We start from the raw sequence: 26,912 nt of genomic DNA, 5'->3' as shown, positions 1-26,912 counted from the left end.
AATATCATCAAATGGATAAATAGGGGTAGGTTTCTTAATAATGCGAAGTTTTCACCATAACTTTGAAATACATAGAGCAAAAACTGATAGAACACTGTAAAGACATAGAGATCAAATCCCCAGTCCTAGTGAAAAGCCTTAGCACATCTCTCCCAGAAACACTGTTTAAATTTAGATGAAACATACTATTAATTCAGTTAATGAACTTCATCTATTAGAAATAGCCTTTCTAGCTGCCTTTGAGTTGGTGCTATTAGTTGATTTGCACATTGGCCAGTCCATTTGCAATGATGGTAATAATGACTAATAACTGCTAACATTGAGAGTTTTAGACCGTTTTAGACCGTCTCAAAAGTGAGGCACAGAGAGGTTGAATGACTTTTAAGAGCAACACGCAAGTGAGATTTGGACTCAGTGTCTGACTCCAGAGCCTTAACCACTATACTGTACTTACTGCCTCACAAGTGGATTTGCTTCTGCATCTGATCCTTAGGTATTTGTATTTACTGGTAATTATTCTAATTGTTTGAAATATTTATTCTTTGAAATGTTTTGGTCAATTTAAATAAGTAAATGTGGAATTTTGGTTAGGCAATAACTTTCCTGAAACTTACTCTCATTTTTAGAATAACTTTCAGATACATTGTTCATGAAAGTCAAATCTAATTGAGGCTCAAAAAAAAAAAAAATCTAATTGAGGGTCAAGACTGGCTTATGTTTTACTTGTCATTTTCTTGAAAATCCTTTAGATTTGTTTTCATTAAACTAAAATATGCACATAAAAATTCAGAAACACAGAATAATGTTAAAAGAATACCACACTTATCCCCTATCAAGATAACCATTATAACATTTTTTTATATATCCTTCCACATTTTACATACTTTTAAAGTGGAATCATCTTATTCTTACTGTTTTGCCTGTCTGTGCTCTTATTTTGAAAAATTTTGTGACCATATTTCCAAGTCTGTATAGAGTCTACATCAATTTTTTAATGGCTGTTCTGTTATTGTATGGATGCATAAGAATATCTTTTTTGAGAGTTTATTATTGTCATTCCAATCCTTACACATACATTTTTACACATTTGCCTGATTACTTCATCAGTGTAAGTTGGCAGAAATGAAATTGTTGGATCAAAGGGAATTGTCTGCTTTTCTATCTGTATCAAGTTATACTCCTACCAGTGTTGTATGAGAGTATCTGCTTTCCCACACCCTTGCCAACAATGGATTTCACATTTTTTAATACCGTTTAAAATCTGACAGATAAAAAATAATTCCTCATTATTGTTTCATTTAGTATATTTTTTGTTACGTTGTGAGATTCATTTTTTGGTATGTTATTTTACCATTTTAAGATTTCTGTTGTAAATTGTCTTTTGTGAATCTTTTAACAGTTTGTGTGTTTAACTGTCATATATGCAGATGTTTTTTTCCTCATTTTACATCGTCTTTCAACTTTGTCAGTGGTTTGCATAATGCATTGTTAACACAAGTAAAAGAAGAGTTGTATCACTTAATTTATTTAGCACAAAATTTTTAGTTGGTCGGTCTTTATGAAATACCTTATAAGGAGACTTAACTTTAAATTTTTTCTAGAACTTTTGTGAATTTTTTTTTAAACTTATTATAAGCAATCAAAATTGAAGTTCTTAAGAAAAAACTATTGTTTTAGAGCTAATTTGAACAAACTTCAACTAACATACATGATAGGTACAATTGTGTCATTGACAGTTGTTGCATCTAATTAATAGAAGCATAGCATATAGTAAATCCAGAACATTCCAAAGTATTCTGCAAAGGTGAAATAGGGAGTACTTTAAAAATTTTAGAATATTGGCCTTTTTTCCTTAGCCATATTCTTGACACACACACATAACACACACGTGTACATGTATATGTGTGTATAAAGTGACAACTTTAGAGAATAAAATTTTGTTTACCTTCTTGAGCAAGATGTAAAATTATTTTATATTTATAAAAAATATAAAATATAATTAAATATTTAAAATTGTATTCATCTGGTCATTTAACCAATATTTATTAAGCAGAACTAGCCTTCAGAAACTTTTTACTCTAGTGGGAGAGACAAATAATTTTAATAAAGTAAAGTAAATTCTAAAGGCATTATTGTTATGTGGGTTTTGTGTGGATTAAACATTGATCCATATTTTAAAAATTTTCTTCTCTGTCAGCATTTCACTTGGTGTCTCATTTCTCCCATCCCAAGCAAAAGAAAGCACTTGATATACTTAACTTTTAATTCCCATACTGAAATTAGCTTTATTTATTCTGTGTCACTCTGTCTTGGCATTGTTAAGTTATTGAGAACAAGTTTAGGCAATCAGGAATAGAAACTTAAAATTGTTTGTTTTTTCTAGGTTGTATGATAGGTATTAGTGGTCTGATTATGTAAATCAAGAAGAAAACTTATGGCCAAATCTGTTACTATCTTTTTAGTTGTTGAGAAAGTCAGTTCTCTTCCTTCATGTCACATGCCATAAATCCATATCTAGCATATATAGATATTATCTTGAATAAAATTTCCTTTTTAAATAGAAACTTGGACCCGGGTATTTGGCTTTTCCCTTACATTACATATATTTGTGTGCATCCCTGTCCCCATTTTTTTTTTTCTTAGATGCCTATCCCATTTTCAAAGAGTATTTCTTGTTTTCTTAAATTCAGTTGAAAATAATCTTTCCCGGGCGTTTTGGTTCTTTGAGAACCCAGATTCATTACTGTAATTTATTACAATCTTGTGCTTTGTTAGTGCTCTCAAGCTAAATTTTGCTAAGTTAGTAAAATAGCACTTTTGAGTTTATAAAAGCACATCAATTCACTCGAGTGGTATGCTTAGCATAGAGGCAAGAAGTCATGAGTACAAGAGTGAACTGAATTGGGTTCTCTGTGAAATTGCTATGGTGAACACAATATGTAAAATTGGTTTGTACACCAATAATCACAAACATTGCTCTTTTTCTTAGGGCTGTTTAAGAATAAAATAAATTTTAAAAGCTAAATTAAATGGAAATATTGGCTTTGGTTAATACTTTGGCATTGCAGGTGAGCCAGAAAAACCTGTTTCACTCAACTCAGCTCTTGGAAAAGAGTTGTAGAAATTGGGGGTGGACTGGAGCAGAAATGAGAATTGTGTTAGATTATGACGTCCTTGCCCTTAAGACAACAGCATGACTCCTCCTTGTCTTTACTTATGCTATTCCTCTGCCTGGAATGCCTTCCCTCCTTTCTATCTAAATCCTACCCACCTCTTCCACGAAGCCTTCTCTAACTACTGGAGCCCACATTGATGTCTCCCTGTTCAGAACACCTATGGCATCTAACAGCCAGCACTGCACCGTTTAGCACTGTTTGTCCTATGGCAATTTCACATGCTACTGAGTGTGAGTACATTAAAATATAAATGTGGGGAAATATGCATTTTTCCAGTAAAATTTGAAAAACGAGAGGTATAATATATAAAGGAGGATTTGCAGGCTTATGGAAAGTTCACAGGCTATACCTAGACTGTGAGATTGTGGGAGGAGGGGAAGTCGGGGTTCTTAAATGTACCTTTTTTAAAATCTCAGAAACATTGCAAAGTTTATATGATTTTGACAGTCTAAAATGTCATGTTTTTTGTGAACTCATTTATTTTTATTCAGTAACTAGCCTATATTTTTTTTTTTTTTTGAGCTTGAGTAATAACATTTTCTATAGTGTTTAATATTTATTTGAATATCAATTCTGGAATCAAAAAAGTTTTCTTCTTGCTTAGGCCAAAATACTTGCGTTCATTCATCTAATAAGCACATATCCCCCAAACCTTGTTCTTGATATCAAATACTAAAATGTAACAAACGTCAAATTTTGCGCTGTGGAGAACTGTATTTTTATTATATAACTGATGTATATAATTTGGGATATCTTTGCATGGTTAATATGAAGGGAATTTTAATTGTTAAGATAATTTTGATTTATATTTATTTCAAGGGAAGCTGAGACAATAGCTTTGTCTAGATTTTTTCCTTTGATTTTTCTCCAAGTCAGTGTATACTCAGGGTGTGGCTATACAAATATATGAATAAATACGCTTAAGTCATGTTAAAGTCTGCTTAAGGTGCCTATCTTTTTTTTAATTGTACGTGTGATTAGTTTTGCAGTCATTTCTTGGTTTTAATTTAATTTTTAAATTAGCCGACATCATGACTTTGAATAGACCATTTAGTTTCTTATACAACTAACATAAGGTGGATTGGGCCTATGCATCAAATTTGTGAATGGTTCTGACAGAATAATAAAAAGCTTTTTATACATTCTTTATGAAATGTCCTTTTAAATTATGTAATTCTTGAGCATATTTACATTTGGACAGCAATCATATTAATTCTGAAGTAAAATTAATATGTAATACTTATATGTTTGAGACATACAAATTTTTATTTAAATTGATTTTAAATGGTCTTGGTTTCTGATTGACCTCATGGTAATAATGTCTTCTATTTGAAATTCAACACGGGAATATATGATATAAGTGGTAATGTTTATTTGAATATTTTCATATAAGTATATATTATTCTTTGTGTGTTTTTTAGAGGTACCAATCTTGGGAAAAAGAAGCAACACATTTGTCATATACCAGGATGTGGTAAAGTCTATGGGAAGACCTCACATCTGAGAGCTCATCTGCGTTGGCATTCTGGGGAACGCCCTTTTGTTTGTAACTGGATGTTCTGTGGTAAAAGATTTACTCGAAGTGATGAATTACAGAGGCACAGAAGAACACATACAGGTTACTAATATTTACTTTTACCAGACAAAAATGAATTACAGGGCAACATATTACCTTGAAGTTTTTTGTTTTTTTTTTAAAGCATACTTTACTGATCTGTATCTTTTAAAATATGACCAGTTAATCCATTTTTTATCTTCAGCAATACCAATGTAAAAACAATAATTCCGGGCCTCTGGGTGGCTCAGTCACTAAGCGTCTGCCTTTGGCTCAGGTCATGATCCCAGGGTTCTGGGATCAAGCCCCACGTTGTGCTCCCTCCTCAGAGGGGATCCTCCTTCACCTTCTTCCTCTGCCTGCCGCTTCCTCTGCTTGTGCTCTCTCTCTCTGTCTCTGTCAAATAAATAAAATCTTGAAAAAGTAAAAGAAACAGTAATTCCAAATAAGCCAATATGGCTTACCTTGTAAAATAACATTTTATTTTATTTGGGCTGCTTTTCCCCCCCTTTTTTAGTTAGCTTTTTTTGTTTTGCTTTAACATCATTGAATGTCTTAAGCCACATTTGATGCTTTTCTTGTTTATTATGTTAACATTTTAACATAATAAACATTTTATTTATTTATTTCTTTTAGAGAGTATGGAGGGGAGGGGCAGAGGGAGATGGAGAGAGCATCTTAAGCAGACTCTTCGCCGAGCGCGGAGCCAGATGAGAGGCGATCTCATGACCCTGAAATCATGACCTGAGCTGAACCCAAGAGTTGGCCACTTAACTGGCTGCACCACCCAGGCACCCCCTATGTTAACATTTTAAATTAGTTGTCTGCTTTTACTCTTGACCTTTCTTACTCTTCTTCCTCAATACTACAATAAAGAGTAATTCTAAGCATTTCACCTTTTCTCGTTTTAATATCTATGAGGTAAGCAAAAAACATTGCATTGAGGATTAACCAAGATGTTATTGATGGAAAGACTTAATTGTTTATACACCGTATTGTGTGGTTATGTGAAAAGAGCCTAGGAATGACACAAATTAAATCCTAACTTAATATATCTTAGAGATAGTTTTCTCTTGCTACCATATAATGGTCAAGGTATTCATCAGTCTATGCTCAACACTGAAGAATTGAAAAATCTATATTTACAGTCACTAGAGAGCTTGGAAGGAAGAAGCGTGGTGAAATGAAAGACTGTGTTGGTTTTTGAAGTCTCCTAGATCTGGATTCAAATCCAGGTTCTCTGTTAGATTAGGCAAATAAGCTGTCTCTGACTCTGCTTTCACACCTCCTACGTTCTCTTTAAATATACAAAATAACCTGTGAAGTATGTAGTAGTATATATATTACATGTTCTACTTGTTTTATTTTCTGTCTCACTTGTTCGGTAGGTAGATGAGCTTATTATTAAACTGTTTGAAACTGCAGCAGTGTAGGAGAGTAGATAAAGTATGCTCACAGGCAGAGATCATTACTGCTTGGGATAGTAAGGGATTATTGGGCAGTGGGCTGGGATAGTAGACTTTAAGATGGCCTGATGACAGAAGTTTTGTCTGTGGAATTTGATCAGCAGGGTATAAAAAGGAATAATGTGAAAGGAAAAAAAAATCTGATCAAATGAATGTGGGAAACACTTGGTTAAACAGGGTCACCACAAGTACCTTCAGGGTAGCACCTCTTAGGACTTTTAATTGAACGTTAGCAAGACTGTATGTCTGAGTGGGGAGATGCAGTATGCGTAGCATTTCCCAACTTCCTCTGATGTGCCATTTTCCATGGAGCATCTTTCAGGATTAATTCCAAGAGAAACGCTGGGAAATACTTTCCCAGAAGAATAGAACAGTATGTGAATAGAAGAGGTGAGAGACCATTTGCCATGAGTGAAGATGAGATTCTATATAGCACATTTCTGTTAATAAGTAGGATTGAGCCACAAAGAGGTCCTATTAAGTTAGGCAGTAGAGAATTTAAACTAGTTAGTTATCCGCAAGTTACGCTTGTATTCCCATACCACTTAGTATAATGATGGAATTTTACACTGTAATACAATTTGGTATTTCAAGAAGATTTGTCTGGCATTGATTTATTGGATTGGAGAGGGAATAAGTCGACTTAAGGTGTCATCAGAGCATAGATCAGGCATGAAGCCTGGTGAAGACCTACTTAGGGTGGAGGTGCTGGAACAAGATGGTAAGAATTTTGAAGGAAATTAAGAAAATACAAGATTTGTTTATTGATTGATTTCTCTCTGGATTCCCTTTAGATTGGCCTTTTGCTTGACCTTCCAGTAACTCTCTTACATAGTAGGTCTCTAACATTAAATAGACTTTCAGCCTGTCTTTTGTATTAAAAAACGTATTTCGTTCATGCTGGGAAATAAATTTAGGCATCAGGGTCTTAAATTAACTTTAATATCATGATATATCAGGCTTGCTCTTGACTGTTCCAGCTAAAATCAAGTCATCTAGCCATCTCCATTATTCCTGGGATTACTCAGTCTTAATGGACCTCAAGCTTGTGTTTTTGCTTTAATCTCGAAGTACTCTGCATAGTTACTTGAATTCACATTTAAGAGTTGAAGGTTTAGTTATCATGGATATGACATGTTAATAGTATCTTAAATAACAGTACACTCTTTAAAGAAGTCATTTTTTAGCTGTATGGTATCTTTCTTGTAACAGATGTTTCAAAACTATTGGCATAGTTGAAAGATTAAAGTCTCATCTGAGTATCAGTCTGTAATATTTGAAGATCGCTTCTCATCGAAAAGTAAAGATGACAGATTTATTTTGAGGGAAAATACTCTTAAGAGAGAGATCTTGCAAGGGCAGCTCATGGTACTAATACAGTTTTAATTGAACTCTGCTTCCTGTCCCTGTCAGTTAGGTTGGCTTTCTTTCTCAGCAAATGATCAGTCTATTAATGTTGAATTTAAAAAATTGAGTAACAATTTTTTTTTTAACAGGTGAGAAGAAATTTGTTTGTCCAGAATGTTCAAAACGCTTTATGAGAAGTGACCACCTTGCCAAACATATTAAAACACATCAGAATAAAAAAGGTATTCACTCTAGCAGTACAGTGCTGGCATCTGTGGAAGCTGCACGAGATGATACTTTGATTACTGCAGGAGGAACAACACTTATCCTTGCAAATATTCAACAAGGTTCTGTTTCAGGGATAGGAACTGTTAATACTTCCACCACCAGCAATCAAGATATCCTTACCAACACTGAAATACCTTTACAGCTTGTCACAGTTTCTGGAAATGAGACAATGGAGTAAATATTACACAAATACTTATTCATTGTGGTTATTTTTATACAGTAGTGAGAAGAATATTGTTCCTAAGTTCTTAGATATCTTTTTATTGATGTGCAAAAATTTTTGGATTGACAGTAACTTGGTTATACATGACACTGAAATGCCTTACTTTGTATGATATTCCATAGTATATTAAAAATGGTAAAATTGCATGGGTTTTGTAGGTACTTTTGGAATCTAGAAGAAATGAAATTTTACCAAGTTATATAAAGAGAAAATTGAATTTAACAATGCGAATGGTAGTCTAACCAAATGCATCAATCCTGTGTGGTTTAGTGTAAAAATGAGAACATGTTGGTATTTATCTATTGTAAGATAAAAAAAAGTTGGTGGGTGAAAGAAATCATGTTATGATAAAAAAAATTTTTGTAATTTTCTTGATGACTGGAATTTTTATTATGCATAACTGACAAATCAAGTTTCCAAGCAAATGTTACATAGTGTAGGCTTTACTTAGCTTATCAATTTGTCATTTTGAAGCTAATTATTTTAATTAGGTTAACTATGTACAATATTTTAAGCATTACTCTTGTAAGATTTTGAAAACTACATTTTAACATGGAACTCTAGGGATAGTCACCTTTTAAATCCTGTTGAAAAGCCATGTTTAAGATTTAATTTGCCAAAATAATGTCTTGTTAATATTCTTTCAATAACGAAGTTGGGCAATATAACCAATGTTTAAAAAAAAAAAAGTTTAAAATGTATAGGTTGAGGCATTTGGGTGGTAAGAAAATGTTACAGTGAATTATCCCTTTTCTTGAATATTGGAGGACCAAAAAAATAAGGTGTATTGCGTCTTAGCAGTGATTTTTTTATCCAGTCTTGTTTCCAAAAACCATATGTCTGCCAGGGCCTTAAAAGCCATCATGTAAATTGCCAGTAAAGTATAACATATGCAAACATAACAAAATCACTTCCATAGTGACGATACTCCAACCATACGGATATTAGTCATAGAAAACTAGAGGTTTATGATATTTTTTTAAGTCTTTTTTTTTTTTTTTGTCTAAGTAGTCAGTCTGCACTTAAATATCAGCCATTTTCCTTTTTTTGCTTCTTCCCTTTAAATTTATATGTATCCAGTACATTTAATTGAGAAATGTATGTTTTTTTATTATGCTGTATTTTCTTTTTATTTTTTAATTATTGTTTATATTTTCAATTATTAAAAAAATGTACAAAATAAAGTTTCATTGCTGGTCTTGTAAGAGCTATACAATTTTCCTAAATGTATACCTATAACTGCAGCAGTTCACCTATTTCAAAAATTTGGAATTCTGTTCATTTGTTATTCTTAAGACCACCTCAAATTTAAAGGCTACCTTATTGTACGTTTAAAGTGTATTATAACAGTGTGGTAGTTAATAAAACACTATTTTTTTTCTTTTGAGTTTGTTGTATTCCTATGCATTTAAAATATTTGCAGTGGTATGGGGTAAGAAAAATCTGTGGTTTATTTTCTTCATCTTAGCCTTTTGTTCATAGATTCTTGATTTCAGACACTAAAATTATTGTGAGCAGATATATTTACTTGGAAGAGTAGGGGCACTAACAGATTACTAATTTTTCACCTGAGAATGAACTAATTATTAAATAAAACTTGAAAAAATCTTTTAACTCTTAAGTCCACATTGATTCATGTTAATTGTAATAATGTCATTTTGCAAACCTGGTTTCCCTTGTTAAAGCAGTGCAGAATATTTTGATTTATTAAAAACTTGAATTTACATGAAGATTCTTGAAAATGGTAACATGTTTTGGTAAACCATGGCAAGAATTATTTGAAAGTTATGTTCGGGTTTATGTATGTCTAACGTTTAATAAAAACAGAATAAGAGGAAGGGAGAAGTTAACAGTGACTTTATTTTAGATATTTTAAAACTAAAAGTCCAATTACTTTCCACATGTGTACAGTGGGGGTAAAGATTAAGATTTCCATTGTCTCTTTTCCAGGCCCAATCTGACACTGTCAGTAATATCTTTGAATGCATAGGACAACTCTAGATACACATAAAAACACAGGCAGAGTTTTCCTAAATACAAGACTTAAGCTTGTGATGTGCAATAGGAAGTATTACTTGAATTATAGAAATTAATGGAATGTACAATTATTTTGAAGTTAACAAGGATTAGAATTTGAATCTTCAAACTCCTTCAGATAATTTTTAGAATTTTTTTCACTATTGAGGATGTGTGAAGAGGATTATGTGAGAGGGTTGCTCACTTGAGCAAAATACCCATTAAGTCAGGAGATTAAAAATCTTTTTAGAGTGTGATAGTAGAGATGTTTTAAAATAATATTGAAATTCTACAGTAAGTTTATAGAGTGTTGTTTTTTTTTAATATTTTATTTGACAGAGTCGGAGCGTGAGAGGGGACACAAGCAGGGGGAGTGGGAGAGGGAGAAGCAGGCTTCCCGAGGAAGTATTTAAAAATGCTGAATATATTGATTTTTTTCTAGTTACAGAATCTTAGTATTGAGTATATTAATGCAAGTATACTCTTTAATAGGTGTTTCGTCAGTTGCTTAATTTTCATGAAGGCTAGAGTGTATATTCAGTGTATTTACATGCAAATAATTCCTGTTTATCAGAACATACTCATCTAATGAGCTAGATGTCTGTACTCTGTATACCTTAATTTAAAGAAAATATCACTTAAGAAAATTTTCTTTATCTTGAGACTTAATGACTTTGAGAGGTAATTCAATTAACCAAAAAGCACATAAAGCTTTAAAGGAATACACCTATTGCAAAAAGTTGGGTGCCCTGTAAGTGACTGGGCAAAATAGTGAAAATGCTTAAGATATTTCAAAGTAGTGAAAATGCTTAAATAGTAATAATACATGTATGTGTAAGTTGAAGGCATGTCAAACATACATCATAGAAAATAGTGCTTAGCCATTACTGTTCATCAGAAAATGCTGGGAACATTTAAAAACATCCACAGGTCTTGGTGCATTCTTGGCCTACTAACTCGACATTTCTGGGAATGGAGAATATATGTGTTTTGTCATCACTCCTTAAGTGGCTCTGATAAACACTCCTGGATTAGAATCACTTAAAAAGAGCAAGCATCTTAGTATCTTAATAGTTCAAATCCTAATACTACTCTCATGACCCCAAAGTTCCTGTTTTATTAAAAATCTTGTATTCAATATTGTTTGAACTTCGTGATTATTACTACTAATAACATTTGGTTTTAAGATATGTAAGTTGATGTGTTGGTTGTGCTACCCTATCAGACAATTTGGGTTTTAGTTTTAATTAAGTTGGTAAGAATTGCTTTCAATGTAAAAACTACTTGTTTCACTAAATAGTATGTTTAAAACTTTTTGTCATAAATGAGTAGGAAGTCTTTGTTGTCTGATAATGAGCACAAAACAAATTGGTTGATATCTTGGGAACAAGATTTGGTATTTTAGTGAAATACCTCCTCATGTTGGAGACACAAAGATACTGATTTGGTCCTTTGGACAGATTTGTATATAATCAAATACATTGTGGTAAATATATACTAGCGGCAGATGCAAAGTGCTGTAGAAATATAGAGGAGGGAAAATACTGCATGGAGAAATCTGGGAAAGTCAGGCAGAGGAAATGGCATCAGCAAAGGTACAGTGTGGTTTGTTACGCATGATAGGGGAAGTTGTGAGAGTTGGAGGAGGGTGGTCAAATTGCAGAGGAGTTCAGAATTTAATCTTTACCAGTGATTCCTAAACTTTTCGGAATCGTAGTTCTTAGAAAAATGCACATTAGCTCTCATTCAAATCCAGGTTGTTGAAACACTGCATGGGGATGTTTGAGCTAAAGTCTGAACCTTGGAATACTTAGGGAACTGGGGGAGAAAGAGGAGTCATCAAGGAGGCTGTCAGAAACCATAGAAAGTGTCACGATGGTGATGAACATTAAACAGTGGAGAGGTTAAGTTGGATGAAAGGCAAGAAAAGGCTCTTGGTTTTGGCAATAAGGAGTTGCCTGCTGATCTTTGTAAGCAGTTGATGAGAGTATTTGGGTGAAAGACTGGTTGAGAGCATAGGAGAAAGAAGAGGCTTTGGGGACAACAAGTATAGCATATTCAATTTGGTGGTAAAAGAGCAGAAGGGCAGATGCTGAGTCAGGAAAGAAAATTGTTCAAGTTTCTCATAATAGTGGTACATTTTTATACTGATAAATATTAAAATAAGAGTAAAAATTTAAGTGACCCCTAGCTGGAATTGAAATTTTTAAAGAGCTGCATATGCTGTCATGTATTCTTACCATTTCGTCAGTTTTTAAATTTAAATGCAGTTTTTTGATGTTAAATGCAGTTTTAAATGCAGTTTTTTGGTATATTTAAATGCAGTTTTTTGGTGTTAAAAATGCTGAATGGGAGGTCTCTGTTTCCTTCAGCCTTTCCCCACTCCCCAGTTTGTTTTTTTTTTTTTTTTTAAGATTTTATTTATTTATTTGAGACAGAATGAGAGACAGAGAGCATGAGAGGGAGGAGGGTCAGAGGGAGAAGCAGGGAGGCCGATGTGGGACTCGATCCCGGGACTCCAGGATCATGACCTGAGCCGAAGGCAGTCGCTTAACTAACTGAGCCACCCAGGCGCCCCCCCACTCCCCAGTTTTTAAGTCCCTTGCTTCTCTTCTGAATCCATATTAAGCTGCATACTTGATGTGTGAAAACATACTTGATGTTCTTAAAACCCAATTTTTATCATCCATAAAAAAGAGATAACTAACGGTGGTATCCTTCATAGGATTGTTGTGAGGATTAAAATGTAAGCATTTAACATAGTGTCTCTAGCTTATAGCAGCAACTCATTTTTTTCTCCCTCATCTGTTACTAACTCTGAAGACTTCATTTTTCTGTAGTAAGGGGGCCAGTGTTTGGGGGTTTCCATTGTTTGACTATGGTTCGTGCATTGATTTCCTCCTTCAGAAAGAGGGCATTTTTTAAATGAAAAAAAAAAGTGAAAACTATAGAATCTAAATTGTTGGTGCACAGTATGTCAAGTGACTGCCCCATCAGAAAGGGTGGAAATAAGCAAAGAATGAAGCACAGAAAAGTGTCGTCTTAAGGAAATTACACCCTAATGTAGAATTCTGTCCCTGTTTTAACATTCCTAAGAGCTAGCCAAAGAATCTTTGGTTCATTTTGATTGAATTTAGCATTCAGTGGTTCCAACCTTGAGAAATGCAGCTTATTTCTCCCCAAGAAAAGTCTAAGCCTCCAATAGACAACAGAAATACAGGAAATGTTACAGTAGATAACTTTTAGGATGTCTGCCCAACTTTTGTGTCATTTTCTGAGGATTACTTATGCCACTTTCAGAGAGGAGCTATTCAGAGGATTGGACAAGGGGTGGACGTTTGAGCCAAATAGGTGATTTCTTCTAAGAATTTGGAATTGGAAAACCAATGTCCTGGGAAGCTGCATTTGGAACATGGATGTGAAGCAAAAGAGGATCAAGCAAAAATGAGAGACCGTACAACTTTAGAAGAAAAAGATGATGAAAACAGCTGCCTTGATTGCTGATAACTGCACTTTTTTCCCCAATGTTTTGTGCCTGTCTGCATTGCTGCTCCTGGGTTCCATAAGATACCCTTAAAACCTTACAGAGAGACTCCCCCCCCCCCCCCCTCCACCTTTAGTTCTCAAGGTTGGGAGACTGTTACTCGCTACCAAATGCCCAACTAAAACATCTGTGATAAAATTCCTTCTTGCATAAAATACAGTGGTCTGAAATAGTTGATGACTTGATCCTGTAAAAATACCACAAAAAGTCATCGTAGTGCCAGATGAGTCAGGTTTCGATGCGGGAGAACAATATAGAGCCTGAGTGAGTCAGAAAGGGTGAGCCTTGAAGGGCCAGTCAAATGTACCCAAGGGAACTGATTAAAAGGCCTGAAAGTCTACCTGCAGTCTGAGGACTCATGAAAGGGCTGTGTATCTGGGGTTAAGGAATTCTGGTTTTCTTGCCAACGCCAGCTTTATTGTTAATGTCTCACACCATATGTTCTTCCCTTTATATTTTCATTATACAAATTCAGGTTCGGTTTAGGCCTCACTTTTAATTGTGTATACCCAGTTACGAGTCTTCCTTACACCCTGATCCCTTAAAAATCTTGAGTTAGTTGCCTCTTTCCCATTTTTACTCTTGGTAAATTTCTGTGGCTTTTTCATCTTGAATCATTTAATAAAGGTGAAACTTTTCACATTATAACACAGTGCACAGATTTTGGACTTAGACATTCCTGGGTTTATGTCCTGGCTCTGTGGCCTAGCTGTGTGACCTCGGACTCTTATCATTCCACGCCCAGCCTCAGCTTTCTAATCTGTAAAATAATAGTAGCATTATCGTCACAGGGTGATGGAGGAGATGAAGTAAGTTAATGCATGTAAACCACTGTTCACAGTGCCTGACACATAGCTAAGTATTAAGTAAATGTAAGCCTTGGAGGAATCAATGAATACTCTTCTTACACTTAGAAATAATTATCCGCGTCTTGTATTAATGTGTTTATCCACTTTGATCTAGTTAGTTGTCTGTCAGCAAACATTAACAAGATTGCTATTATTTGTATTGTGCCTTTTTATTATGAAGCATTTCAAACAGAGAGAAAAAAATATGGAAAACCATATAAATGAATACCCGTGTATCCACCATCCAGCTTTTACAGTCTTAATATTTTACACACATTTGCTTGTTTCTTTTAAAAAAGTTATAGCTACAGTGAAATCCATACAGCCCTTTCTCATTCTATTTCCTTCCCTTTACCCACAGAGGTAACTGCTGCTCTCAGTTTTTATGTTAATCAGAATGATACCATGAATGGTATATATATGCATATATAGGATTATCTTCATGTTTTTGAAACTTTAAATAAATGGTATCATACTGTAGATTAACCTTATGAGACTTGTTTTTTCACTCATGTTGAGATGTATCCATGTGAACACCTGTTTCTCTAAAGTATTCATTTAAAATTCATTGAATAAGTTGATTGAATAAGTGTATCACAGTTTCTCCATTTTCTTGCTGATGCACGTTTCGGTTATTTAAGATTTTTCATTATAAACAATGCAATGAAATACTTGGCACATTTCCTTGTGCACTTGTGTGTCTGAGGTCTGTATCATGAACTTCAATTACTGGCCAATTGAATATTCTTATCTTCAAGTTTATCAGTATCGCCAAGTTGATCTGTACAGTGTACATACCAAATTAAGTCCTACCGGCAGTGTATAGGAGTTCACATTTTCCCATACCCTCTCTAACCATTGGCCTTGGCAGATATTTTTTCCAATGAAAAACAATGCAATTTTATTTTGAAATTTGACAAAATGATTTTTGGGAGAAAAGTAAGTGTAAAGTTAAAAAGGAATCGGAAAACCTAAGCCACATATATATAAAGAAATTGATACCAGTAGGTATAAGCAGACATTTGTCAAGTGTAGCAGAAACAATGTGTGGTTTTTTTACAGGTTCCACCTTTTCAACTCTCATTCAGCCCCTGCCCTGGTACGCTACTCCCCACAGCCTCTCACTGTAGAGGCCTCTACACAGTAGACCACCCTCTTGAATCGAATACTGTAAAGGAGTCTCCAGCCCAACTAGCTGTCTTCCATGGTGTTCACTTCGTCCAGGGGCTGGGAGTATAGGCTATTACTGCCCCCAGGCCTCGTGTCTGCCCTGTTCTCTCCAGTTCTTCCCCTGCATCCCTACCCCCACTCCAAACCCAAGTACCCCCTAATTGATCAGCCTGTCAGGTGCATAAGCCAACTTCAAATTGGGGAAACCCTTTCTTGCAGACCCCCAGTATTGCCGTATATTCCCACATGATGGATGTGAAATAACATGATTTTGATTCTCATTTCCCTGTATTCTGGTGAGGTTGAGCATATTTTCACTAAGTTTACAATCCATGTTCCCTCTGAAGGGAATTACCTACTTGAATCCTTTACCCTTTTGCCTTTTTGGTATTTGCATTTTTGCATCGATTTTTAAACATTTTTAATAAATTCCAGATATGTATTATTTTAGAGATACATAGGCTAATAATATCTTTTCCCAATATGGGGCTTGTCTTTTAGCTTTATGGTGTTTTGTGTATAAGTTGTTGTTTTGTAAGAGTTTTATGTAATCTCTTGGTTGCAGCTTTTGTTTCTGAAGAAATTCTCTGGTGTCATAAAAATATTTTCCTCTAAAAGTTTTAGGATTTTGTGTTTCAGTTTAGCTTATTAATCCTATTTAAAAGTATTTCTCATTATGGTGTGAAGTCTCTAATATTTTCCTACGAATGTCTTGGCACATTATTGAATAGCCCAACTTTCCCCCCATTGATTGTAATGCTACTTCTGTCATTTATCAAGTTTCCATTTGCGTGTGGATCTATTCCTTCAGTCCTTTCTGTCTTCCCTGTGCTAGGATCATACAATCAGTACCATGCCTTTCACATCTCCATATCTGGTAGGGCAAGTCTCTGCTCACCCCTAACCTGTCCTTCAAAATAGTTTTGACTATTCTTGAGCCCTAGCTTTTCCTGTGAGCTTAGGATTAAATTGTCAAGTACTGTTGAAAAATCATGTTAGAATTTTTATTGGGATTATGTTGAGTGTATATATTAATTTGGAGGAAGAATGTTATGTTCCTATCTGTGGATGGTCTGTATCTTCACTTTAATGCTCCTTTTATAACCTATTTTCTCTTTGAAAGGTCTTAAACATCTTTCTACATTTTTTTCTCTGTAGCTTTTTTTTTTTTTTTTTAGTTGTTGCTATGGGGATAGGTTTTTTCTTTTTAAGTTAAATATGTGAATTGGTCAATACTGGTCTATGTACATGCTGTTGAATTTTATAAACTGATTCTAACAATCCTACATAATTCTCTTGCTAGTTCTAATAATTTGCCTCTGGATTCTGTAAGATTTTTTTATGGAGATAGTCATATTGTCCTCAAATAAGAAAAGGTTTGTCTCTCCATTTCCAATTCTGATACCTCTACTTTTTAAAAATATTGCATTACATTGATAGCTTACTGTTAACTAGAAGTGGTGGTAACAGACATCTCTGCTCTGTTTCTATCATTTACTTTTCTTTCCCACATGTAACCTTATTTGATCCGTGTGCTATGTGCTTGGCACTTGGGATAAAAAAAGATGATCAATTCATAGTTTCTGTCCTAAAGGATACTAGGCTGATGACATTCTGACTACAGTGGCCTTTCTGACTTTTAAAAAAATTCTCTCTCATTAATCTAGTTTCCTGTACTTTTTCCATTATAACAACACATTCCCTTTATTTCAAAGTTAGTGGAGGACTAGCTTCCCCCCGCCCCCCCTCCGCCGCCAAACATTATCCTCCAAGAGCTCCAGCATAACCCTGCTAAGTGTCCACAGATGTGACATCTGGAACATCGTACCCCAAGTATGCAAGAGCCTGAGTGTAGGCCCTGTGTCTGTTTGGCACAGGGTTATATGCATGAGGGCACCTAATAAACCTTTTATGACATTCAAAGAAAGAACATAGGGGCTTACTTGCTCAGGCTCTAGCGTTAAGCTCAAGGCTTGCTTGATAGGCCAAATTCGGGGTGGGGAAAAGAAACAGAAAAGTTGCTTACGGGGTCTGTTTTTCTGGCTCAAGTCTCCTCAAGTCTACCCTAATACTGGAGACAGTGAGTCAACCCTGAAACAGAACAGCTAGAAACTACAAGGCAGCAACATATGCATGCAAACAACTTTCTAATCACAGTTCTGAAGGAAAGAAAAAGTAATATTCTACGCATAAAATCATTATTTGATGACATACATTGGCAGGAGCAGTAGGTGTAAACACCACCCGGAACCAGGGGGCTTGTAATATCTGGGCTCCTCTCTGCTGGGCTGGTCCTTCTTCGGTTGGCGAAGGATAAAGGGACAGTTGTTGGTATTTCTTCAGTCCCAGAATTTGAATGAGGACACAGGGAGGAGAGGCTTGGAAGAAGGAGGTGAACGGTGAAGACGAGTGTGCAGGGGAATAGCGGGGCAGGCTCAGCCTTCAGCGTTGGCACTGGGTGTCCTCTGCTGTCATTCACAGGAGCCAATGACTTGCTGCTTGTAGAGAGTCTTAATCTTATTCTAAGATGGCATTTTGGATTCCGACCCATTGTGATCATACCTTCTGTGTCCTTGAGGCTTTCCCCCCACAGCTTGAGAGCTGCTGGGAAGCAAGCTGCAAACTTAAGTTTCTCTTTGGTTTTGCTCTGCAAGGGCGGAGAACACTGTCCCTTGGCAAACAAGTCACAAAATTAGCAGGATCGCAGTGGGGCTCCTGTCAAGTTGCTGGACAGTCAGGCCTCCAGCTGCAGAAGGACCTCATCCTGCTCTTCCCTGGTCTCTAAACATTAGCAGCACCATGTTGCTAACTCCCTTGTTTTGGGCAAAGTCTCTGCTGCCTTCATTTCCCTCTTGCCAGATGGCCAGCGAGGGTGAGTGAAGTCGGGGTGTGGCTTGTCTCACGATCACTGCTGCACACCTTCGCAGTCAGCTTCTTGGAAGGGCTGTCAACATTTTCTCCACCTCCTCTTCTCGGTTTACTCTCGTCTGCTTTCTGCCCCATCACTCCACTGACAAGCTTTGGAAAAGCTTGATATTGACCTCCACGTCATAACCATATAACACTGAAACATTCACATCCTGCTTGACCTCCAGAGTGTTGAGGTCAGCTGGTGATTCTCCCCTTTGTGAAGCCGTCTCTTGCCCTGACATCCATGGCCCTCCTGAGTTTCCTTCTACCTCTTTCCACTTCTCTTCTCCTTTGCTAGCTTTTCTTCTTCTACCTGACACTTAAATGTTGGGTTTTCTCAAGACCTGATCTGAGCTGAATTCTCTCCTCATTTTGCACTCTTACTGGATGATCTCATTCATTCTGGTGATCTCCTTTTACTCCAGACAGGACAGCACCCAAGTCTTCTATCGCTACTCTGTTCCTCACTTGAATTGCTGCCAAGATATTGAACTCTTTGTTGGAAGTTTCATTTGTCTTCTCTGTTGAAAGTTTCACAGGTACCTCAAAATTTATATGTTCAAAACTCCATTTCAGAACGTCTGCCCCTAACTATGGACCGTCAGTATCTATCTTAATGAATAGACATCCTCATATGCATCTAAATGCTCATGCCAGAAAAGTGAAAGCTAGCCTTGACCGTCCTCTCCTTCTCATCCCCCATATCGAGCCTGTTGATATTTCGAGTGTTTCAGAGCCATGCATCCCTCACTAGTCCACTCTCCAAAACAGTAGCCCAGAGTGATTTTTTAAAAAAGTACCAGTCTCCTTAAAACTCTTTATTGGCACTTCAAATAGCGTCCTGAGTCTTTGCCATGGTTGGTCCCCTGCCAACTTCACCAGCCTCCTCAGTGAGTCTGTCCCTCATTTGCTGTGCTCCAGCCGCCGTGCCTTCTCTCACTTCCTCAGATATCTCAGGCTCCTTCCAGCTTGCCTCTGGCCTTGCGGATTCTGTCAAGGCCGCATGATGGCTCTGGTGCGCTCCAGGCGCTTTTGCCTTATGGGCCCCTTCATAAACTTTCTGAAAAATTATGTCTTATGATAACATTGGTATAAAGATAAATATAATCCCGGTTGGATTCATTTCTTTTTTCTATCGAGATAAAATTCACATAACTTAAATTAACCATTTAAAAATGTACAATTCAGTGACATTTAATATAATCACAATGTTGTGCAACCACCACCTCTATCTAGTTCCAAAACCCTATCTGAAAAAGTAACCCTGTACCTAGTAAGGACTTACTCTTCATAACCCCCTTCACCTAGTCCTTTGAGAACCACCAATCTGCTTTCTGTCTCCATGGATTTCTCTCTTCTGGATATTTCAGATAAGTGGAGTCGTACAGTATGTCTCCTCTTGTGTCTGGCTTCTTTCACTTAACACAATGTCTTGGAAGTTTACCAGGGAACATTATCAGGACTTCATTCCTTTTCACGACTGCATAATATTGCATTGTATGGATATATCACCTCTTGTTTATCCATTCGTCCACTGGTGGGCATCCGGTGGTTTAACCATTTTGTGACTAGTACTGCTATGAGGGTCACGTATGAGTACTTACTCGAATGCCTGTTTCAATTTTGGGGGGTATATACTTAGCATAATCATGGATTCATTATTCACCTGATTTTAAAATGAATTAAAAACATTTGCATGGACCCCTAGATGTATTGTGAGCCTAGGCACTGTGCCTACTGAGCCTGATGATTAAGTGGACCCTGCATCTATTCCTTCCATCTGAGATGCTTCTCTTGCATCTTTGCTGCACCATGGGAGGGTACCAAATGCCCATTGGGAAGAACGGGTGTGCCTTGCAGAGGAGATGGGACCCACTGAGTAAGATGGAGAGTGGATTAATCTCAATTTTCATCCCAGGGAGAAGTGAATTGATGGCAGTAGTCATTCTGCACTCAAAGGGAAGAACTGCTCTGCATATCTGTGTAATCAACTCATTCTCCGGTTCCCTCAGCTGGAGCCCATCCCATCTCCCTGGCTCCTGGCACCAGGGTCCTGTTGGTCCGCATGCTCTCACCCCAGCTCACTGCCTCCCCTTGGGGAGCCTGACTTCAACAAAAGAAAAATAACTCCTGCCTCTAGTCTTGACTGTGGCACTGGTGGAAGATAGTAACATACCACCAAGTTATTCTAACCCAATTATTTTTTTCAAGACATTGGGCTGTTGGAAAGTCTCAAGTAAAATGTGAACTTTCTGAAGAAAGAAATTCCAAGAAGAATAAAGTATAAATAGATAAAGTATAATAGAGCGCACGGTGATCTCCCTGGTACTCTCTCATAGAGCCCCTCTGGTACGTTTGCAGGAGCCTGGTGGTAGCACAAGAGAGAGGATAGCCATGTTTCGTTTGAACATGGCTTTCTCTTTTTATGTTAACCTCATGTTTCTTTATTTCCCTTCTTTTTGCTTCTTTTTTCTTGCATATTAATTCAGCTAAAGACTAAAGGGGACTAGTACAGGGTTTTAATCAAAGGGGATGAAGTATCTACATTTACCAGCCTTACCATCTAGACTTACCTCTTTCTCGCTACTTGTCTGCATACCAGGTGGTTAAGAGGAAGAGCCTGGACAGATCTGCCATTGTTTCATGTTCTTTGCATCAATACTTCCTTATGCTGACATTTGTAATAAGAGAAGATTATAGTCAGAAAAAGTCCCTACCCAATTTTTTTAGGCAAACCCACAATATTTTCCATTCCCCCTTTTAATTACATCTGCTCTGTGGTTTGGGTAAGCAGACCACATTGCTTGCTGCCTAAATTATTTTCCAACTACCAAATTGCTCTCCCTGCACACATCCCCAAATCATCTCCTACGTGTTTTCAGGCAAGCTGTCTTTTAGTACATTGAATTATATCCTCTATTATGATATATAATTACAGCATCAATGTCTATACACCTTTTGTTACAAATATATGCTAATTATTTTTTCCTGTTTCAAGATTATTAAAGCAGTTCTTAGGCATTAAAGGATACTGTCAAGAGTCAATATTGAACAGAAGACTGGTTGGGGGGAGAATAGAAGTTTCCATAGATGAACCTAATAACTTTACACTTGCCATGATGCCTCTTAATATGTTTTTGACAGTTAGTAATTGGTGGATTCTCTCTACTTCCCTTTGAATTATTTTGTGAAGTCAAATGGGTCATTATGAAGCCTAGATACTCAGTAATCTTATTTTATTTTATCATGTCAAAATTAGCTCCATTTGGAGATGTGCAAATTGTATTTGTCAGTACTTAGCAAATGTTTCACCGTGATGGAAAATTGCCTCTACTTTTGTCAAGAGCTCAAGATTATAATAAACACCATGGTAATACAGAATGGCTGATGGGTCTGGAAAACCCGAAGAAATGGGCCAAGACTATCATGGATTTAAAAAAATGCAAAGAGGAGAAAGAGTAAAAAGGCTTTCTGAATCCAAGATTCTGTGAATTTCCCCAAGACTTCCAATTTTATGACAGAAACTAGACATTAAAAGGTTTTCTTAGCTTGTCTGAGATTTTTTTCTCTTCTCTAGTTTTCCTTTGGTTTTCCATCTTTCACTATGAATTATAGGTCTGGTTTCAATTTCAAATTTTGAATGTGGGACCTGGGACCTTAACAGTCTTCTCAACTATAGGATCTATTTACCAAAATCAATCTGATGTCCCAGGAATGTGGAGGAAGACATGAGAAGGTACCTTGCTCAACTCAAAAATAAAATCTAGGCTAGAAGTCTCCTGCAGGAAGGACTCTGGCTCTTTGCCCACTGATTCTTGGAAACTTGGATGAAGAAGGCACTTGTCCGTGGGAGCAGGTGTTCATGGCGCACCTAATGAAGATAACAAAGCAGAGCCTCTCAGGGCTTTGCTGGAGTTAATCAGCACTCCCCATTACCTGATCTTTCATTACTTCTAAAGTTTCTTCTGGAAAGTCTCGCAAGAAGTGTTTTATGAACAAGTTGTAACTATTTTTATGGATTTTAGTGATTTAGACCAGATTCATGACCCACAACCACATTTGCCGTTATGAGCAATATAGACTTTATTTTTTCCAGATTTTGGGTCATGAATATCAATTTTTCCCTCCTTTGAGGAGCACTTAGGGATGACGTTTTAAGAGTTATTTTATGTGTTCCTTTACAACTGAAATGAAAATGAAAGGAGATTTTGAGATGTAAACTGACCTTTGCCCCTATTTGAAATCCTGGGAACTGGGAGTTCCCTTTGAGTGTTAGTGCCATACGGTGCACAGAATGTTATGGGAGACTAGGAGGGGGTCATTGAAACCAGGATCAGGGCTTAGGGAAGGTTTCCCAGCGGAGTGACAAAAGCTGGAGGTGAAAAGGGGCTGGATAGATACGAAGGGCGAATAGGACGGGACACTCCCTGTGTCTGTCTTGGTCATCACTGTTTCCTCAGGGCTCAGCAGAAGACTTGATTAAGGCAGTCAGTAAAAAAATGGATCTGTGATCGAGGAAAGGCTATTAACATGCTGTCCCTCCATGCAACATGCTTGCATTTAGCACGAACTTAGCCCGATGCAAATATTTTGGGCAGCAGCGGACTCTTGGGAGGAAGAGCTTCAGGGCAGATGGTGCCTCAGATGAAAAGCTCTTTGGTGGTTGCCTCCTCTATCTTCAGCATCTGCATTATGTCCTGATTAGGAATATGGAAAGGAAAAACCGTGGAAGAGAATGCCAATGGTGATCGCCTCAACTGGAACTTGGGCTCTCATATGGGCTCACCAAAGGGGAGTGACGTGCTACAGAAGCAACCGCAATCCTGGCGGGACAGCAGATCACCCTTGGGCTTCAACTACTGGCCAGAGAATAAGCAGCAGAGTTTGGGCAAAACAAAAATGAGCATTTGCTGGTTATCTTCATGAGCTAAGATACTCTAAGGCCGGGGAGCCTGGGTGGCTCAGTCATTAAGCGTCTGCCTTTGGCTCAGGTCATGATCCCAGGGTCCTGGGATCAAGCCCCGCGTCGGGCTCCCTGCTTGGCGGGAAGCCTGCTTCTCCCTCTCCCGCTCCCCCTGCTTGTGTTCCCTCTCTCGCTATGTCTCTCTCTAATAAATAAATAAAATTTGGGGGGCGCCTGGGTGGCTCAGTCGTTAAGCGTCTGCCTTTGGCTCAGGTCATGGTCCCAGGGTCCTGGGATCGAGCCCCGCATCGGGCTCCCTGCTCAGCGGGAAGCCTGCTTCTCCCTCTCCCACTCCCCCTGCTTGTGTTCCCTCTCTCACTGTGTCTCTCTCTGTCAAATAAACAAATAAAATCTTAAAAAAAAAAAAAAAAAAGATACTCTAAGACCAGGGGCACCTGGATGGCTCAGTTGCTGAAGCATATGACTCTTGGTTTTGGCTCAGGTCCTGATATCAGGGTCGTGAGATCGAGCCCTGGGTTGGGCTCTGTGCTCAGCACAGAGTCTATTTGAGATTCTCTCTCTCTCTCTCCATTCCTGTCTGCTCTGCCCCCCCCACTCTCTCTCTAATAAATAAAAATCTTAAAAAAAAAAAAAAAGATATTCTAAGGCCGGGTGGGGTTTTCTCTGAGCCTCTCTGCTCAGCTCTAAAGAGATAATGAGCTAATTTGCCACTTTCTCCCTGTCAAAATATATTAGAAGCAGCCCTGCGAATTAACACTGTCCTGAAAGCAAGAGGGAGAAGGAACCCACAGGGCACGGCATTTTCCCTAACTTTGTATAGTGTTTTTTGCAGTAAAAAATGTGGCAGGAAAAGAAAAAAAGAGGATAAAGTTGTTTAATTTTTGATTTTTGTTGAGGCTACTAGTAGAAGGGAAGCTTTTCACCATTGTCCCTCTCCTCTAAGCGCCCCAAAGCCTAGATCGCATACGAAACGTTTCCGGCACAGACTTCTCCAGCAGCTCTGTCACTGAAAATAATTTGATAACTGCTGCAACGTTCTTTCCAGTACTACAGCCCCTGTTCTGCCTTCTGTCACCTCCCAAACAAGCCTGAGCATTAGGAGGGTAACTGGGTGACAGTGGCTTGGGAGCCCCGTTGATGTGGAAGGCAAGAAGATCTTTTGTCCCATTCCCCAAAGTGGAAGCAGATGGGGCCACCAGAAAGTCTCAACACGCTCTTGTCCCTCCATAAAAAAGGCTTGAAAATTATTTTGATGCAAGGCTGCCCCTGCAAAATATTTGTATCAATTGCAGCAAGGCGTCCCTGTTGGCAGATGCAGCCCCCTCCTGGACTCATGGCTTGGCAAGAGCCGCTTGGGCTGGGTTTCAGTCCCTACTTGTGCCCTTGTCTGGGAACAACCAGCACAACTGTACTTGGCGGCTGTAATCTAACATACCCCTTAAACAATGCTTATGTTAGTACTGCGAATGTGGCTGCCGACAGGAATCCTGGGCAGGTTTGTTTCCGGCACTGCACCATTCCTATTTCCTATTCCTTTTCTCTCTGCTCCTCCCTCTTCTCTCCACCTGGGACCTTCAAGCTGGACCCCCAATGTCTCAGCACATTATCTAGATGTCCCCTCTTGCACTTCAGATTCTTCCCCCCGCTTGGCTCCTTTATTACAAATTACACATCCTCTGCCCCATTCCTCCGAGGTCCTCTGAAGGGGCCGAGCTTAATCTGGTTCATAAATTGGGGCTAAGTTGCTAATGGTTGATAATATATTACTCTTCCAGATGGAACCTGGATGAGTCTTTATAGATTGGGCCACAGGATTTACATTTTAGTAGAGATCTTCAGGGCTTTAACCGCAAAGGAGATGGATGCAGTGAATTTCATGAACTATGGCATGACCAACTGGAAGATGTTTTAGGGTTGAGTTTTCTTGCCTTTCTCAGGCACCCTAGTAGGTAGTATCCCTAGACAATACATGAATTCAGCTGATAACCTGAAGTGGTATTCGGAAGTGTGGGGCAAACTGGAGAAACATATTTACAAACATTTCAAGTTTTTTTTTTTTTAAATACTAATGACACTATTTTAACATTTGGCCGTTCTCCTTGCTCTGCACTTTTCTTCTTTCTTCTCAATGGCCTGGACATTTGCTATACTTATTTAAATGTACTGTTTGGTAGAGTAAATTTATTTGCACGCTTGTCCAGGAACAACCAAAAAGTCTTGGAGTAAATTAGCTTCAGTCATGGTTTGGTCCAGGAGCTCATATCTCCAGGCCTTGGCCTCTCTTTCCTCCTGCCCCATTGCCCAGTAATCTTCAACAACCCTTGACATTGACACTCTATATTAAAAAAAAACCAAAACTGTTTAAAACTTTTTAAAAATTATTTTAAGTCTTGAAAAATTTAACTGAGATATAATTGACATATATTCATTTCAGGTGTACAACATAATGATTTGATATTTGTATATATTGTTCAATGACCATCACGTTAAGTCTCGTTAACATCTGTTACTATTGATAGTTACAAATGTCTTTTTCTAGTGATGAGACCTTTTAAGATCTATTTTCTTAGCAAAATGCAAGTATGCCATACAGTGTCGTTAACGATAGTCCCCATGCTGTACAAAATCTATTTTGAAATGATTTTAACTTGTGGAGGAGTTTCGAAAATCGTTCAGAAAGTTCTTGAATACCCTTCATCCAGCTTCCACTAATGCTAACTTCTTATGTGACAAAAGTACAGTGATTGAAACTAAGAACTTAACACTGATACAATATAAAGACTTGGAGTTTTGCCAGATTTTCCATGAAAATCTGCTTCAGCATCCAATTGAGGTTCTCACATCTTATTTAGATGTCCCATCTCCTTAGTCTCCTCCATTCTGGGACAGCTCCTCAACCATTTTTGTCTCTCATGACACTGATACTTTTTAAAGAGTACTGATCAGTTATTTTGCAAAATATCACTCCACTTGAGTCTGGGTGATGTTTTCTCACGATTAGACTGAGATGGTGCATTTGTGTTAAGAATATCTCAGAAACAGGGGCACCTGGGTGGCCCTGTTGTTAAGCATCTGCCTTCGGCTCAGGTCATGGTTCCAGGGTCCTGGGATCGAGCCCCGCATCGGGCTCCCTGCTGGGAGGGAAGCCTGCTTCTCCCTCTCCCACTCCCCTTCCTTGTGTTCCCTCTCTCGCTGTGTCTCTCTCTGTCAGATAAATAAATAAAATTAAAAAAAAAAGAATATCTCAGCAATGATAGACCCTTCCCAGTCCATCGTATTTGGGGTACTTGATGTCAGGATGTCATGATAATGGCAATGTTAATCTAACATGGTGTCAGCTACATTTCTCCAATGAAAAATTCACAATATCTTTGTAACTAATAAAAATCTTGGAGGAGATACTTTAAGACCATACAAATACCTTATTTTTCCTCAAACTTTTGCC

The 26,912-nt window shown here is 37.5% G+C and overlaps 1 protein-coding gene across 2 annotated transcripts in view; it reads left to right on the top strand.

The window, feature by feature from the left end:
* SP3 (Sp3 transcription factor) overlaps nt 1-9,442 on the top strand; it is an 80,963-nt gene extending 71,521 nt beyond the window's left edge. For both annotated transcript variants that reach the window (XM_054506142.2, XM_045868597.3), the window contains exons 6-7: nt 4,598-4,794; nt 7,694-9,442. In XM_054506142.2, the coding sequence (XP_054362117.1) occupies nt 4,598-4,794; nt 7,694-8,010 (514 nt within the window). In that variant the 3' untranslated portion in view covers nt 8,011-9,442. The remainder of the gene's footprint in view (nt 1-4,597; nt 4,795-7,693) is intronic.
* Nucleotides 9,443-26,912: the final 17,470 nt, after the last annotated feature.

The sequence above is a fragment of the Mirounga angustirostris genome, unplaced genomic scaffold, assembly GCF_029215605.1.
Source record: "Mirounga angustirostris isolate CCGP_5_RB_7025 unplaced genomic scaffold, mMirAng1.0.hap1 SCAF_3, whole genome shotgun sequence".
In the NCBI taxonomy this organism is placed as follows: domain Eukaryota; kingdom Metazoa; phylum Chordata; class Mammalia; order Carnivora; family Phocidae; genus Mirounga; species Mirounga angustirostris.
Note: the sequence above shows the minus strand (reverse complement) of the source record. Positions and strands in the feature narration are given on the sequence as shown.